Source organism: Solanum lycopersicum, chromosome 10, assembly GCF_036512215.1.
Source record: "Solanum lycopersicum chromosome 10, SLM_r2.1".
NCBI lineage: Eukaryota > Viridiplantae > Streptophyta > Magnoliopsida > Solanales > Solanaceae > Solanum > Solanum lycopersicum.
In genome coordinates, this window is record NC_090809.1 from 4,813,720 (window position 1) to 4,831,940 (window position 18,221).

The 18,221-nt window shown below is 34.9% G+C and overlaps 1 protein-coding gene across 1 annotated transcript; it reads right to left on the bottom strand.

Moving 5' to 3' along the window:
* Nucleotides 1-6,750: 6,750 nt before the first annotated feature.
* On the bottom strand, nucleotides 6,751-14,785 carry LOC101254842 (putative methyltransferase At1g22800, mitochondrial). The gene is made up of 12 exons (XM_004248003.5): nucleotides 14,479-14,785; nucleotides 13,779-13,918; nucleotides 13,544-13,624; nucleotides 12,808-12,886; nucleotides 11,412-11,553; nucleotides 11,244-11,313; nucleotides 11,049-11,113; nucleotides 10,885-10,963; nucleotides 9,759-9,846; nucleotides 7,511-7,575; nucleotides 7,320-7,409; nucleotides 6,751-7,245 (listed from the first exon to the last, which is right to left on the bottom strand). The coding sequence occupies exons 2-12, from the start codon at nucleotides 13,893-13,895 to the stop codon at nucleotides 7,126-7,128; spliced, it is 996 nt and encodes a 331-aa protein (XP_004248051.1). The 5' UTR covers nucleotides 13,896-13,918; nucleotides 14,479-14,785; the 3' UTR covers nucleotides 6,751-7,125.
* Between the last annotated feature and the right edge of the window lie 3,436 nt (nucleotides 14,786-18,221).

Below are 18,221 nucleotides of genomic sequence, written 5' to 3' on the forward strand. Positions count from 1 at the left end.
AAATGCACCCATTGTGGGAAAAATGGTCATTCTACTGAGAGATGTTTTCTTTTGATTAGCTTTCCCAACGGAGGAAGAAGGGGTCGTGGGGGAGGACGCGGGGGTAGAGGAGGTCGTGGCCTGCCACCTGGCCGTGAACAACCATCAGGTCGCAGCGGTGGCATGGCTGCACACGCAGACAGCCCAACCTCGCCAGCAGTGGCGACAGGCAGCAGCCAAGGCGGCAAATTTCCAGCATTGTCGACTGAACAAATGACTCGACTATTGCATATGCTCGACACTCCTACACAATCAGAAAATAACACGGGTATGGTTAATGCTTTGTCACCCGATTGGTTAATTGATAGTGGTGCCTCACATCACATGACGGGTAATTTTTCCTCACTCTATAATATTATGTCTGTTCCTGAGTGTTCCATTGGTCTCCCGGGCGGCACTTGTGTTGTGGCAAATTATTGTGGTAGTGTACAAATTTCTGTCAATCTAATACTGAAAAATGTATTGTTTGTCCCTAATCTGAAATGCAATTTGATTTCTGTTGGATGCTTGATTAAGTCCAACAAGTGTCGTGTGATTTTTGATGATTGTTGTTGCGTGTTACAGGACCGTGTTTCGACAATGGAGATTGGTCGGGGTACAGCTCGTAAAGGGGTATACGTGTTCCAGTCTCAAGGTTTCGTGTCTGCTTCTAGAGTCGATCAAGTCGAGTTGTTGCACAAGCGATTGGGTCATCCATCTCCTACAATTTTATGTTCCCCTCCCTTTAATAAAACCCCCTCAGATATCAAACAATTAGAGTCGTGTGAGATTTGTTTTTATTCCAAACAAACTCGTTCTAGCTTTCCTACAAGTTCTAATAAAGCTGCTTCCATTTTTGATTTAATTCATTGTGATTTATGGGGTCCTTATTCTACCTGTTTATCTTCTGGGTCACATTATTTTTTGACTATTGTCGATGATTACTCTAGAGCTATATGGGTGTACCTCATAAGTGATAAAAGTGAAGTCACAACTTGCTTAAAATAATTCTTTACCTTGATCCAAACTCAGTACCATAAAACTATAAAAAGTATCAGATCTGACAATGGCACTGAATTTCTGAATAACCCTCTTCGTCAGTTCTACCATGACATGGGTGTCCTTGTTCAAACATCATGCGTCGGCACAACTCAACAAAATGGGAGGGTCGAGCGCAAACACCGTCACATACTACACGTGGCGCGCTCCTTAATGTTTCAAGCGTCACTACCAGTTGAATTTGGGGGGAGTGTGTCCGTACTGCAGTTTATCTCATTAATCGCACACCTAGTCGTGTTCTCGGTGGCAAGTCTCCATTCGAAATGCTAAATAAAACTCCACCAGATATCTCTCACTTGCGTGTTTTCGGGTGTCTCTGTTTTGTCCGCAATGTCCAGCGCCCACCTAACAAATTCGCACCACGAAGTGTCAAATGTATGTTCCTCGGCTATCCCTCCGGGACAAAAGGTTGGCGAGTATACGATTTGGAAACTCATCGCTTCTTTCATAGGCGTGACATCGCGTTTGATGAAATGATTTTTCCATTCGCACCTACACCTGCCAACCCGCCGCCCACGCAACACACACCGCCAGTCCCACAAATTGCAGACTTCCCCGTCACTGTTACACCACCAGCACAACAATCTGCACCCTCTCCCGTCGGCGGACCAACCTTGTCTGTCCCAACCATGTCACCCCACCCACATATTGTTTCCGTCAATCAGCATACCAACAATACACCCCAGCAGCCCACCTCTGCTACTTCTACAGACCACACAACAGCAATATCTCCCGTTGACGACGAAGCGGTTTTACAACCTGCACGGACGTCAAATCGTGTTCGATATCCACCTGGTTACCTCTCTGAATATGTGTGTCAATCTGCTACTCATATACCTCCCGTTACTCGCCCTTCGATCACTCATCGTTCAGGTACATGGTTCCCTATCACTAACTACATTCGTTATGAAAAATTGCACGACAGGTACCGTGGTTTCTTGGCTGCAATTTCTGCCACAGACGTTTCCCGATCATTTCGAGATGCTGTTAAATTTGCCAATTGGAGGGAGGCTATGCACTCAGAAATTCGAGCTTTGGAAAATAATCAGACTTGGGTGTTGACTGATCTTCCAGCAGGTAGACGTGCTCTGGGATGTCAATGGGTGTACAAGACAAAATTCCATGCTGATGGATCTAAAGAAAGGGACAAAGCACGACTGGTTGTTCTGGGAAATCATCAGGTATTTGGAACAGACTACACGGATACATTTGCTCCAGTTGCCCGAATGGGAACTGTGCGAATCTTATTGTCCGTTGCCGTTGCCAAAAATTGGGAGATTCACCAACTTGATGTAAACAACGCCTTCCTACATGGGGATATAACTGAAGAGGTATACATGCGACTCCCACTAGGTTATTCTAATGCACACCCAGGAAAAGTATGTCGACTGAAAAAATCCCTATATGGTCTCCGCCAATCACCCAGAAATTGGTTCAAAAAACTGACAATTGCATTGAGGCGCTATGGTTTCAAACAATCTCATAAGGATCATACTCTCTTCATTTTCCGACGTGGCGCCGACTTTCTGGCCATCTTGATTTACGTAGATGACATTTTAGTCACAGGTAACAACCTAAATCTATGTGCTTCATTCAAAAAATATTTGCACAATTGTTTTCAGCTGAAGGATTTGGGGCCTTTAAAATACTTCTTGGGAATCGAATGTGCCCGTTCGTCCACTGGTTTAGTGTTGTGCCAACGCAAATACGCACTGGAAATTCTGCAGGAGGCCGGACTCACTGACTGCAAACCGGCCTCGACTCCGTTTTCTACTGGTCACGGCTTGGCCACGTCGACCAGCGCACCTATTCGCGATCCCAGCAAATATCGTCGTTTGGTTGGCCGTCTCATCTACTTAACAATTACGCGTTCGGACTTGGCTTATTCAGTACATCTCCTGTCTCAGTTTATGAACGAGCCCAGAGTTGACCATCTCAATGCTGCTATGAGAGTTCTACGCTACCTCAAGGGTCATCCGAGTCAGGGCATCCTTCTTAGAGCAGACAGTAACTTACAAATTATGGTGTATTGTGACTCGGATTGGGCTACATGTCCACTCTCCAGAAAGTCTGTCAGCGGCTATTTTGTCATGTTGGGGCGATCGCCTATCTCTTGGAAGACCAAGAAACAGTCTACAGTCTCTCGTTCTTCCGCAGAAGCCGAGTACAGGGCCATGGCTGACACCTGTTACGAGATTCGGTGGATTCAACATATCCTCGGCTGTCTTGGAGTCACAACTACCTCAATTCCGAGGTTATATTGTGATAATCAATCTGCCCTGTATATCGCAGCTAATCCAGTATTTCATGAGTGGATGAAGCATGTCGACATTGATTGTCATATCGTACATGAATGCATACGACGTCACGAGCTCTCAACTCACTACTTTCCCACGCAACTCCAGCGAGCTGATCTGTTTACTAAACCTTTGTCTTATCCAAATTTTTCTTTTCTTTTATCCAAGTTGGGCATTCACGATGTTCATGCTCCAACTTTAGGAGGAGTGTTGACTAGGTTTAGGTTTTAGAAGTATGTTTACTGGGCTTAAGCCCATTGTGATTATGTAACTATATATATCTCGTTGTGCTAATGAAAACCCTCAAGCAGTTGTATTCTTCTGCTACATTAAATTCTACATTGTAACTGAAATCAAAATATTTGAGTTTGGTAAGTAAACCAAGCTCCCTTGGAAGAACACATACAAGATTGTTCATGTACGCCCATAACTCAACGAGGTTACTACACAACGATAGATTGACAGGAATTTCACCATGTAATGAATTGTTATGCAAATATAGATAGCATAATCTTGTCAAATGGCCTATTTCAGGAGGGATATTGCCAGAATTGGTGTTGTTTCCGATGTCTAGTCGTATGAGGAAGCTCAAATTTCCATCAAAGGGTGATAAGCACACCGGTGAGCTTATGATCAAGAAGGTTTAGTTCAATGACTCGTTGATTTTGCGTACCACATACCACACCACGCCATTGACATAAAGGAATAGATTCATTCCATGTAATCAAAGATTCAAACGGATCAATTATTTCATTCTTGATAGCCAAGAGAAGAAAGATTTTGTCAAGATAATAGGCCATGCTTTTCAAAAAGCTTCTTAACTAGCTCTACTTTTTTTAAAACTATATACAACCTCTGAACTTATTTTACAAGTAATTTTCTACCCTTTCTCGGTTTACATGGCACTATCTTAAAAAAGAAAAAGTCAACCGGTGTTGGACTAACAAGTATTACGTAGGCCGGAAAGGGGTATAAAATTACTTATAAAATAAGTTTAGGGGATAATAGGACCTTAATATAGTATAAGTGTGTCTCCGGAATTTCGGGCATAGATTGAGGGGTACTTGTGCATTATAGATATTTAGTAATTTTTTTACTTTCCTCATCTCAATTTATGTGACCCTATTTGACTTGGAACAAGTTTTTTAAAAAATAAAATAAAAAATTCTGAAACTTTTGATCTTAAACAATTCTTATAGCCTATTTGGCCGATTTTATTTTTTTTACAAAGTTTTTAGGAAAAAATAAATATTTAGGGTGTGTAGCAAAAGTTTGTGGCTACATTCATTTCATTAAATTAGCAAAACGACCAAATTTAACCATGAACTTTGCGAAATGGTTTTGATTTGATTTTCTATTTTCTTAATAGTAGAAACTTGAGATTAAATCTATATTTGTCATTACAAAAATGGATTGTTTTTTTCCCCTGTTAATAAACAAATAATTATTACGACTAATCTTCACAATTAGTATTTCCGGTGAAATTAGGATTTAATTTTATGAATTTTGAATTTTATAATAATTAGTGATAATAACTAAATTTTAGATTTAATATTTATACATATTAATGTATTTATCAACATAAATATATTGCTTAGACAAAATTTATAGAATTCGATCGAAACCAGCAGGCAAACCAGACTTAATTATTGTATCCGCCAATTAGTTGCAATTAGCAATAGTTAGTTTGGCAGTTAGCTATTTTGTTAATGGTGATTAGCTATTTTTCTTTTATATAGTCTCCGTCTATTTTTATTTGTCATATTGTTGATTAATTTTCAAAATTAAATTAGATTATATTAATTCGATATCTTAAACAAAAAATTTAGATAATCAAACACTATATGAAAAGTACTGTAAATTGTAATTTTTTGCATATTAATATGATTAAAAAATACATCTTGAAATATTAGTTAAAGTTCTTATAGTTTGATTCTAAAAATAGAAATCATCACAAACAGTAATGGACGGAGAAAAATACAATTTAAAGATAATTTTCTGAAGTTGGATTGGAAGTAGGAAATATATGATGAATGTATAAGAAAATACAAGCACTTGTTACTTTCAAATCACTTGTTACTTTTAAAATCAATTTTTTTAAAAAAAATTAGAGAAAATGGCTTTCTTTCAAAATTAAGGAAAACATTTTCATAATTCTCTTTCAATCTCAAATTATCATATTTTTTTCTCATTTATCCCCATACCCCGACACTCCCCATTCAGAAACAAATTGAAAGATCTTTTCTATAAAAATTAATTTATTTTACCACTACCCTGACCTCCCTACCCCCAAACGGGCCCCTTGCCCCAACGGAAAAAAAGTTAACAATTTAAAATTTTAATATTGAAAAATAGTTCAATTTTTAAAATTTGATTTTTTTTTTACCTCGTCCAACTCCTGACTATCCCTACTCCCTTCACAAAAAAAAAAATTAAAAGTTTGTTTTTGAAAAAAATTTTTACAATTTTCCATTTTCTTTTAACCACACCTACCCCAACCCCCTACCACCCCACCCCCTAAAAATAATATGATTTAAAAGTTTATTTTTAAAAGATATTTTCTACTCACCAATCAAATATGAAGAAAAAAAGTCAAAAATTTACTTATTTTTTAATAAAAAAATCAAAAAATCATTTTTCCATGGATTTTTCGCGGAAAAACATTTTCTTCATACCAATTTTCTATGGAAATATTTTCCAATTTGAAATATTTTTCCGTGAAGTTTTTCGGGTATTTACAAAATATAACTCCTTTCCAAACAACACATTGGAAATTTTGACAAGAGATATTGTATTCACATTATTTTTAATATTCAAGATTACAAATCTTGTATTCACATTACTTTAAATAGTAAACATAATATTATAATGTGTACACAAAAGAAATTCTCTTTTCCAATCATGACTAATATTTTGTTGTTAATTTCCTCACACATAAATCATTTTTGGGGAAGTCAATTTTCACCAATGCGATCGTCATAACAATTTTCCAAAGTTGAATCCCTATCAATTAGCATTGGAGAGATATTTTTTTACGGGAAAATTATCTTTCTTTCTTGATTTCAATTATCTTCATTAAAAAAGTATCTAAAATAATAACTATTAATTAAGTGATCATGTGATAAATCAATCGAGTATTAAGTACGAGAGAGAACTGCAAGAGCTATAAAAGCAATTGATATTCGATTTTAGATGTGAAACCATTTTATTATTTGATTTTTAAAAAATGTACGATCTCATAAAGGCTTCCGCAGTTAATATGATTTCATGCATATGGTCATGTGGGTCTAGTTTTATAAGGTAAGCTAGTGTATCGAGTGCTCGACATGTGAATTTGGATCGTGACAATTATGGGTGTATTCAATTTCATTACGGATTTACAAGCCAAACATGCCTCAAAATTTCAAATGGAACGATGATCCATCAACAGTACATCAAGAAATTATTGAAAAAATTAACCCATGGACTCTTCTAAATCCAGTAACACTCCAATTTCAACAGCAACTCGTCATAGTAGAGACATACACTAATGGTTTTTCAAAAGACTGGAAAAATTGAAGTACACTGTGGTTCTACTGAAAGTTACGATTATTACCTTTTATTTTGCATGATAACGAAAGGTGCTTATGGAACGACTAGGTGTGAGAGAGCATCTAAATTACTGGAGTTTCCGTTCTTTCATCTCCTAGCTGCTGAGAAGAATCAGATAACAGGTGTGAATTGCATCGATAAAGAATGTGTCGAGTGTAAGTCAGCAGCTACCATCACTGCCAAATTGCTTTTGGAGATCGTGGAATGACACTGTGGCTGAGCCTCTCTTCTTTGGTTTCTGTTGAGATTGGTGTTCCCTCCATCCAGTCATGTATATGATCTGAAAAACACAATTTATATTACAGTATACTGCAGGAAAAAGAGAACTTTCAGTATCAGTTCCTCTTAAATCACCTGAAATGTTGCTGGAATTGTGCCATCTTCGGCTGCAAACATTGACTCGTAAATAGCTGCTGTGGCCAGGGCTGTATCCTTTTTCAATACCTAATCCATGGAGAAGATGAATGTTAGAGTGATAAAAACCAATAAGTAATTTCAATTCTTCTCAAGTTGACAAGATAAAAGGAATTTCAGCAGAAAGCTACCTTGCTCCTTTGCAGTAGAGCACTAGTTTCGCCCATTGCACGGAGATGTTCTATCAACTCCAAAGCTGCCACACAAGCAAAACGAAGAAAGAATAATCAAATTCAATATAGAAAGACTATGTAACTGAATGAGTACAGAAATGCATACTTCCTCAATGGCATTGCAGATGCGCAAGCTTATCCACAACCAAAATACAAGAAAGTTTATTGCTACTTTAAATAATAAAATGAAGGGGCATTTCTAATGATGACCATAAAACGAACATATTGGCTACACATTTCCTCAATAGCTAGAATCTTAAACTCAATTGGCGAAAAACTTTTAAGAATCTTGTGGAAAATAAAGTGGTCGGACATAAATGAAAATAATCCAATAACAGTGATGCTTAGTCCTCTGAAAGATCTGACCTCTTGGTCAGTGGTCAGTGGTCAGTGGTCACAAATGATGATTTAGCTAAGATACTAGCTGATAAATAATTTTAATGAGCCCAATGACAAATTCTAGTTTGCAGAATGCAACCATTGAGACTCATCCCGAAAAATATATCTAAAAGAAAAGGAATGAAATATACATTACACACTGCCAAAAGAAGGGGGGACAGAAGAAGGCAACAACTGTCAAGGTTCTCAAGCTCAACTGCTCCAGGTATAGGAAAGAACTAGTGAAACAAAAAGCTTTCAGATTTGATGAAGCAGAGTTAATTTTAAATTCCTGGAAGCTGTGTTGCTCGGACTCTCCAAGATGGTGTCACACCTATGTCAGATCCTCTAAAACTGCGAACTATTCATAAAGTATCAAACATGCACCTATTGGCAATTTCAAAGAGTATGACCAACATAGCCTAAAAGTGTATACATCTCGCATAACTATAAACGAAATAATCTTTTAAGTGGATTACCTTACAATTTACATGCATTGGGTGTGCCATATTGAGAGACATATAAATCAAATAGAACACAAGAGATACTTAAGAGTGCAAAAGCAGGGAGATAGAAAGAAGCAATGAGTTAAGCATTGACCTTTTTAGCTCCATAAAATGACTGGTCACACAAAAGCTTTAAAAAGAGATTGATGTATAGAACTCTTCACTACTTCCCTGATGTGCATAACTTGAGAGAATTATTTTTTCTTTGTAAAGAAATCTACCAGGTCAATTCCGTCTCACCTCACAAGAAGATAAAAATTAAGAACAGTATAAAAAGGGCATAAAATTCCACTTTAGAGACCATCAAAAACTTGTGGTCAGGTTTCAGTAGCAATATCAGGATCAATGTTGTCTTGAAGATATCTTTCTAGGAAGATCACTGATTGGGCAAGGAAGTTTGAAAAAACTATTCTCCCTGGCTTATTCCCCCCAAGTCTTCAAAAAAAACACTGGTAAGCCAAGTCTGAAGCCCCCAACGATGGAATATGAGCTTTCCAAGATTATCGAAATGATTGAGAACTAGAAAGACTCTCTAACTTCCTCCAAACTCTTGAATCTTTTGAGGGTACATCAGAAACCATGCATAAATTAGTTTGGAAGCTGAATATGAGAGATGCATTTACAGTAAAGGCTGGATACTGGAATCTAAACCATAATGCTTCAATGACTGGTGTGGCCTTGGAAACACATTTGCAGGATCAAAAATCACTCTCAAAGAATTCTTGTTTTGTTTGGTTAGTGGCGAAAAAGAAATGTGTAACACATGAGAACTTACAATAAGAGGTTTTCAGATTTGCAGAAGATGTTTTCTTTGTGTACAGGAAGTAGAAAATAATGCTCAATACATATTTGTGGCACGTGTTATCTTCTATAATTGCGGTTACTTGGTTCGTCCCTAGAACCACACTGGAACTTCTGAACCACTGGAAGGGAATTGATACAAGCAATGAAGAGAGAGAGAGATGGAAAATTCATTTCAGTTTGTACAAGGTGGATAGAGGGGAAAGAAAGAAACTCATCAAGATGTTTTGAAAACAAAAGCAACTCCATTAAGAAGACCAAAAAGAATTGACACGGGAATTTCTTAAATGATGTGGGAGACCTGATAGATTTAGAAGAAAGTTCATATATATGATAAAAGAAAACATCACAGAAAGCTAGAAAAGAGTACAAGAAAAAAGTGGAGAGCAAGGCGGAATAACAAGAGCATTGCTGTTGAAATCTTAATATCCAGATATGGATTCATGCAAGGTACAGGAGGTTCCTGCCACTGTCTGCTCGAATACGAGGTTGGAAACCAAAGCATGAAGCATAACTCTTACCACTGTTATATCGAATTGTATACTCATCAACGTCAACTCCAGGAAGAGTAAAGCCTGCCCTAGTCAAGAGATTGCCAGCATCACGCACCTGCAGCAAAAAAAATATATGCTTTTTCACATGAGGCCTTCTCTTTTTGGTGAGTTTCTCTTCACATTTCAACACAAACCTTTTCTTCATCTAATGAACAGTAAATAATATTTATCAGTTTATAGCTTAACAACCAACAATGAAGTAATAGGTGAGTCTTCACTTGCCATGATGGCAATGCTCTTTATGAAATTGAGAGATTCTTGCTCATGTTTCCAGTGTTCATTGTGATTGCAATATATAACTGCGTCCTTAAAGTTAACCCATTCCCCAGGGATGGAAGAGGAGTACAAGGTAAATTACAAGAAATGACACGTTACTGCCAGAGAAGCAGGTAACCCTTCAGCAGGCCATGGGCGTTTAACGTTAGTAGAAAACAATGCACATTGCAGACTGCAGTTGAACACCATCCACACACTGAAATCCACATTTGACAATGAAAAAAATCCTTCCTCATTCCATATACTCCAACACTCCCTTCTCTCAAATAGCAGTTAAGTGGAAACTATTTTTACTCAACATGCCAAAGTCATACTACCATGAATGCAAACCAATAGAAATTGTGTAGCTCGAAGAGAAACGGTCTTATCATTTTTTAAGAAATGTGAAACAATTGTGTTATATGGGAATGTTCGTCAATTGAATTAGAACAGAAACTTAACAAAAAAGAAATTTGGTTGACCCACTGATATGAAACAAAAAAGTAAGAGCATAGTCAATTTACTAAATTTGATAAATTCAGCTCATGCAATACGTCCTTAAGCGCGAAGACCTATATTTCCAAAAAAAAATGGCCCATGATACAGTGGCCACTGTATCTTTGATTTTAAAAGATACAGTTGCCAAAATTGGTCACCATGACAAACTGACTAGAAGCGTCTGTTGGAAGATTTTATAAATAATATTTGTATATAAGATTGTTAAAGATTCATTACTCTAGGAATTTCAAAATTACTGCTAGTGTTGATTATATTTAGAAATCCTAGACCTATGAAACAATTTTCAGAATCAGTGTATAGCCAAATTTCAAAAATATACTTGTGCCAAGGGTGATAATCGTGGACTGATGCCTCCTTCACGCTCCATTTGTGCAATAGTGCAAGCTATCCGCAGCTCCCTAAGATAATATCAACAAGATGACGAACATTTAGGTTCTACGAACATAGAGACTGTATGCACTTGATATAATGGTAGTGAAATACCTCAATGTTTCTCCGCCAAGAATAGCTGCCAAGAATAAGCCATCTGGCTTTAAAGCCAATCTGCTCTGGTAGAAGTAAAGTTATAGTAAGTGTCTTTGGTGATATGCCATTTGGAGTACAAGATTGAAAAAGGAAAATAACTAAATACAAGAGGGAAATGTAATCTGTCTGCGTCCAACCAAATACAGCAAGCACCTGTATCATTGCCCCAGGAAGATCATTTGTCCAATGGAGTCCCAAGCAGCTAATGACCAGGTCAACGGAACTTCCCATGTGAAGCAACAGAATGCAGAAAGGATGTTATTTCTTTGTCAATAAGGTATTCCCATCATTCATTAAGGACAGCGTCAAAGTTACACGTACTTTTCTTTCACGGGCAAATATTCTTCATCACCAATAATGTATGATGTTTCAATGTTATCAGTGGGCATTTGCTGCTCAGCATCTTTACACAATTTTACCATGTCCCATGATGTATCCATCATAAGTAATTTCTCGATTCCACCTGAAAAGCAACAGGTACACCCAAAATCATGCTATAGTTTCATGTAAAAATATAAGCATGTTAATCAAATGGTTCGTGAAAGGTCAAAATTATTACTCAATTCCAGTATGAGCCAAGGTTGGTTTGAGCATTATTTTTGGTTGGCGGGCTAATTTCTTGTAAGAATCATATTCCAAAGTGACTTAGTGACAGACGAATGAACGAGATCTATCTTTATAATGGAGACATCTTAAAGAGTACTTCTATTTTTGTCTTTTGAAAATGCAAGATAATTATATATGTAGTTTAAGGTAAATAGAGGATGCCCAAAAAGGTGCTAAGTGAGGCTGAAGGGTTCCGAAAAGATCAATTCAAGCATCACTGGGAATTGCTTCTTTATATCAAAAATGAACAAACAATAGGAAAAAGGTTACTTACATGCATCTCGATAAATAGTATTGGTTACCTGCTTCCTCCCACCAGTATAAGTACAGGTAACTCCCCCATAAGACTTAGGCAGTTGGAAACAAATTACCTAGGCCCTAGCGTTTTTTATCTCTACTGGAAGTTGATCCTTGGTCTCCCAAAACCTTTCACATTTCATTGATCACTAGACCACACCTCTGGGTGGAAGAACTGTTAAATTCTTTAACCGAGTTCTCAAGTCCTTGATATGCATTTTTGGTCCTTTTTCTATCTCTTCTTTCTACCTTAATAAAAATGATAAATTGGGTTTTCAAGTCTTGATATGCATACTTGGTCCTTTCTCTATCTTATTCTTTCTAATTTTTAATAACAATAGTGTCGGACCAACTTGCGCGCACTTTGTCATTTCATTGGATATCGCATCTTGATCATCGTGTCATTCTCCTAGGAGTTGCATACCTAAATAATTTAAGTTTAGGTACCACAATTTTGTCTAATTTCGCTCCACTTACATTATAGCTATTAAAAATAATTTAACAGATAAACGCATTTAAGGGTGGTGCAACCCCAGTATATAACACCCAAAAGGAGGAGAAAGAAATCAAAAGAAGTAACTGCTTCAAGCTAGTATGATTTTGTTAAATTTATAGTGTGTAAGACATGTTTAACTACTACTACACTAACTAAATAAAATTTCACTATTTTCCTTAACAATTATGCAAAATGAAAGCATCGTTTTGCTTTTCAATAAGTATGTTTAATATGAAATTTTTGGACTGACTAGTCAAAAACCAAGTAATATCATGAAACTATAGTTAAAACATGTGACTCAAGAAACTTTCTTCTCACCGCGTCCGCGCAGTAATCGTCTGATAGCTTCCAGAGAACCCCCCATACACAATGCCGTAGGAAATGTTCTCTTACAATCCTGCAAAATGAAAAAGATGTAAATCTTGAACTCTTGTTAGATGAGACGCTATTAAAGCACAAGCAATTCGTTAGGCAAGCAATTCATGTATATCAACAACAAACTCATAGAATTGTTTTTAGTCATATGTGTGGCGACAGATCCATGGCATCCCAATCTATTAGGGGTTATGCTGCTGGCTGCATAAGGAAAGATATTCCTCGCATAAATTCAGCATACAGCATTTCTTTTGCAATATTTAACTGAGCATACTAATGAAATCTCTACCTAACTAATACAACACTCGATTTTTAGCATAAACCCACTAATGCAGCTATTAACTCCATTACTAATACTGACATAACTTATGTGAGAATCTACGTATTGGCTATCTAAAAAGAAAATACCCTCAAAATAGGCAATTGTTGCATAAACAATTTTGTGTATTACTATATGTTAATTCATTTGCTTTGTATCTAGTTCTTTTGTTGTCATATTTTTCTTATGATCCTGATTCAAAAACTATTCATTTGAGACAGAGGTCTATCGGAAACAACATCTCTACCCCGTTTATGCAATTACAATAGGTATGTCTATATGTTGTTGTTGTAAACAAAAACCTCGCGCAAAGTAGCTGTACAAGAAAAAGTAAGGAAAAAAGAAGGCTAAACTAAATACCTCCAATCGATCCAGTAGATTCTCAGCCACAGTATCAACAAGAGAGTCCTTTGGCTTCATCAACCACGCCGCTCTATCACGCTGCCAACCATGTATATCCAACAGAAAATATATAGTATAGATGGATAAGTAAACTGAATTTTTCTCAAAACCAAATCTCACAAATAAAGTTGGATGTTTAGGGGAGATATTCAAGGTATATGGAGTAGTGCAATGGAAGAAGAAGAAGCTTTACTTGCATGCGCTTAAAATGGCGATCAAATATTTTGAGTTTGGAGCTCTGAGATCCATCTCCGGAATCAGTACAGTACGATCTTAGGCCTCCCAGACAACGAGCTATGCTTCTTCTCATTGCAGATCAACTTTGCAATGGCCCTGTTTTAGGTAAGACCGACAAAGAGTCAGATATTTATCAGTTAACCGAAAGTTCAGTCTTACCCTATTGGAACATTCTATTGTTGCTTTCAGAAAATTTTGACTCAATCACAGTATTGGACGGACATGAGATATTCAAAGTTTCTTCAAAGGAAAAGCATTAGCTTTGCCTCTAAACTTCTCAAAAAGAATTATAATCATCTTTCAGTATACTTCATTTTGATATATTTGCGCTTACCGTCCAACTTTGAGCACACATTTACCCCTAAACCATTAATTCCCCTTGTTTCCCACCTTCATTTCTCACAATTCAAAATCTGATCAAGTTACTTTAACCCGACTCACCCATTAAACCCGACCCGATAAGCAAATACACCCATCCAAAATTCCCAAAATCTCAACACCATCTCTGATATGCGTTGAAAGGCAATTATCGTTAGATTTGTATGGAAAATATTAGCAAAATAACCTAATCACTCGGAAATTCAATGAAGAAAACAGATTTAATCATATTGAAATGAAATAGTAACTGAAATAGCAAAAATTCAAAAACAAGTGACCTTTATATAGATGAATTGAGCTAATATTACAGTAAATCCTCAGCGACTGGACACCTCGCCGGTGACTTCAAACGGCAACCTGAAACTTGAGCTGCGACAATTATGTTCAATGGGAAAGACGACGGAATATGGTTAACTGGTTTCGGAGCTGCATCAATGGAGTTTTTGTGGTTTTATGGTATATAAAATAAATAAATTAGAGCTTAAATTTTTGAAAAAATTATAACATTTATTTTATTTAAAAGTCTAGGTTTTTTTTTTATTGTTTTTAAAAAATGTAAAGTTTTTAGCATATTTCGTGAAAAAAATATTTCTAATTGCAAAGTTGTTTCCTTTTTATATGATTTTTTCTTTTTTTTCTATATACCGTACTCACTATATTTTAATTTATTTGTTGATTTTAATTTCATAAGTTTAAAATTTAAGAAAATCTATAAGATTATTAAATTTTATAGTCTTAAATTAAAAATATATAAAATAGTCTTTAAAATATTTGAAATATATTTAAATAGATAATAGAAACAAATTAAAACAAACTACTTAATATTTTTAAGGAAACCTATAATAATCCTATTATTCAGCTAAAAAGAAATATTGGGACACTCAAATTTCAAGGCTAATGGGCCGGTTTGGCCATAAGATTTTCCAAATATTGTTAGAAAAAATTTGGCAAATAATGTTTGTTCATATAATTTGTTATTATTTGTAAATATTTTTGATAAATATTTCAAATTTTGAAATATTAGTTTTTTCTAATATTTGGGTCAAATCTCATTATTTAGGATCTTTTGATAATTAAATTTTTACCACAAATTTTTATATTTTACAAAAACATCCTCTATAGTAGTTGTTTGCGTTGTATTACATAATCTTTTACGTGGAACATCAAAATAGGGATGAAATATTTACTAATATTAAATAATGATTTGATCGTTGATGAAAATGATGAAAAATTGGCTTAAGGTAACAAAGTCACGTGATTTATATACTTCACGATGTAAGGAATGATGTTTGTTGCACTCATTCCAAATTACCACATTGATCTAGTGTCATGGACACTATTTGTTATTGTTGTAACGAACATCTAATTGACTTGTAATACAAACTTATAGTTAGTTTTGATAGTTTTTAAAACTTATGGGTATAAATCATATTTTTTAAAAAAGTTGAAATATATTTTTAAATTCCTATGACCAAACACATGGTGAAATTTTATCAAATTTTCACTCAAATAATATTTGTCAAGAATATTTAAAAATCTATAGTCAAACGCTAGCTTAATACATATGCTTTATTTTTTACGGTTAAGAGTCTGCTCCAAAAAAAAGGTCAAGTCAAAGGAGGGATCATTGCTCTTGTATATGAACTAACTAGTTGTTATTATTTGTCGTGTGGTTGCGATAAGTTTGGGTGAGTTTATGACCAAAATCACCCACTAAACTTTTGTTGTATTCTCATAAAAAATATTCTACAAATTTTAATAAAAAGTTAATTGTGAAATATTTTTGGTCAAGTTTTAAATAATTAAAGATGTTTATGATTAAAATGAGATATAATAAGAATGTCAAGAAAATTCTATCAATGTAAAAGGACAATTTGAACAAAATTTCTAAATTTGATGGTGCAAAGAAGATTTTTTTTTAAAAAAAGGTGATAATAGGTGGCGTTTCTTTTAATTGTTTTTTGTTTAAATATGAAGGACCATTTATTAAATAAAAAGAGGGCTCAAACATAAATGACGTGGGTCCAAAAATGACCCAAGCCCAAAACAAAAAAAAATTATCAGCAACAAGTTGAAACGATCAAAAAACAAAAAGCAAATGAATTGTTGAAACCAAGCGGCGTTCCTATTAGGTCAATGTTGGACATCCATTGAGCTACTGGAGGTCCCTCTCTCTCTCTGAATCAAACATGAAAAAATTGTGTTAAGCTTGAATGGTACACATTTGGGTGTTCAAAAATCTCATGAGCATCATGAATATGACTCTGTGAAGACTTCTTCAGTTCAACACTGTTGTCATCTTCATCTATCAAGATAAAAGACCTAATCCCCTCGTATATCACCTAAATCAGCCTTAATCGAAAAAAATAACTTAATTCATCCATAACTCCTGCAAATTGAACTCAAGAAAACTGATACTACTTCATCTTAGTTCAGGATATCATAAGTATTTTTTCCAATCTTGATCTATATACGCTTGAATTACAGCATACTCATAGAGTGACTTTTTCTTGTTCTTCTTTTTTTTTTTGATAACCTTTCCTATGAGTGTTTATTTGTCCTGTTAATAGTAGTCTTTGAACTTGATCCATTATATCTGTTCTAACATTTCTTTATTCTGAGCTTTGATCGTCCTTGCTTATCTACTTAAATTATTGTTCTCGCTTGTATTGACATATCTTCATTAGAGAGAAATAACATTATAGTACCTACAAAACCATACATGAGGTAGAGTCACGGTTTGAGATTGAATCATTAATATAAACTTATTTTTAATAACTAAAATGTCAATTAGATATAAATTGAGAAATAAAAAAAATTGTGGGCCACATAGGAAATATAGATGGAGACAAAAAAACAATTTAACGATTTAGAAGTAAATATATAAAAATAAATATATTAAGAAAGTATAATAGATAGTATAGATAATTTCTTTTACCAAGTATAAAAGAAAATCTGAACATTTTTCATTTCTTCAATATGAAAAATAGAGAAAAGGAATTATAGTTCAAACTCCAAATTTTGATTTAATCTTCAAAAGGAACTAACTATATGACTAAAACTCTAAACTTTGATCAAGTACCCAAAATTCATTCCAGACACAAATTAATAGTGGTAAAACACACTCCAAACTTACTAGGCTCATCTTAATCGAATGTTGACATTGGTTAAGTCTAAAAGCTTTAAGAAAATTAGAATTTTCTATCCAATGGCCCAAAATATCAAATGTCTCGAAATTCATATTAATCATTCAACCAATTGATGATCACCTTTCGAACCTAAGAAAACTGTTAGAATTCCATTTTGAGCTTGTTAACTCAACACATTAGTTTGGTCAAACTTCTCTAACTTTTAAAATTAAAAAATCTCACTCAATTCTTATTTGATCACCTCGAAAATCGAGACATCCATTCTCGTAAGTCCTAAATAACATAATAAAACTATGAGAAGGTTCAACCTAGGAAAATTAATTAAAAAACATAACAGTCATGCAAATCATTACAATTTCCGAGTGTTTAATATGTATAATCTCCAATACAATCACTATATCAAAAATGATCATTAGCGGAAATAATTCTTAATTGCTATTAAATATGTATTTTAGGCGGCAATTAGCACTCTTTGTATATGTCCCTAAAGTCTTTAGCAACATTAGTTCTGATGACACTTAACTAATGCCGATAAAGACTTTAACATTCTTTATTATCAATATCTAATGCCGCTAAAAATTATTTTTGTTATAATGAATGTGCTAAGAACTCATAGCAAATATTTAGCATGCTCAAATATATATATATATATATGTGTGTGTGTGTCTGTGTGTGTGCGTGCGCGCGCGTGCGTGTGAAGTACAAACTATCTTTTAAAAAATTTCAAGTTGATATAATGAATTCAACATTTTGTTTTAATGAATCTCTCTGTGTGTACAGACTATCTTTTAGAAATTTTTAAGTTTGATATAATGAATACAACATTTTGTTTTAATGAATACAACATTTTGATAGATTATACCGTTCTCCAT

Bases quoted from the DNA above. Each gene is read 5' to 3' on its own strand.
- LOC101254842 (XM_004248003.5), bottom strand. From the start codon at position 13,895: ATGAGAAGAAGCATAGCTCGTTGTCTGGGAGGCCTAAGATCGTACTGT. The intron at 12,887-13,543 runs GTATTTAGTTTA...TTCATTTTGCAG, and splicing joins ATCTACTGGATCGATTGGAG to GATTGTAAGAGAACATTTCC. The intron at 11,314-11,411 runs GTACGTGTAACT...TCACATGGGAAG, and splicing joins TATTTGCCCGTGAAAGAAAA to TTCCGTTGACCTGGTCATTA.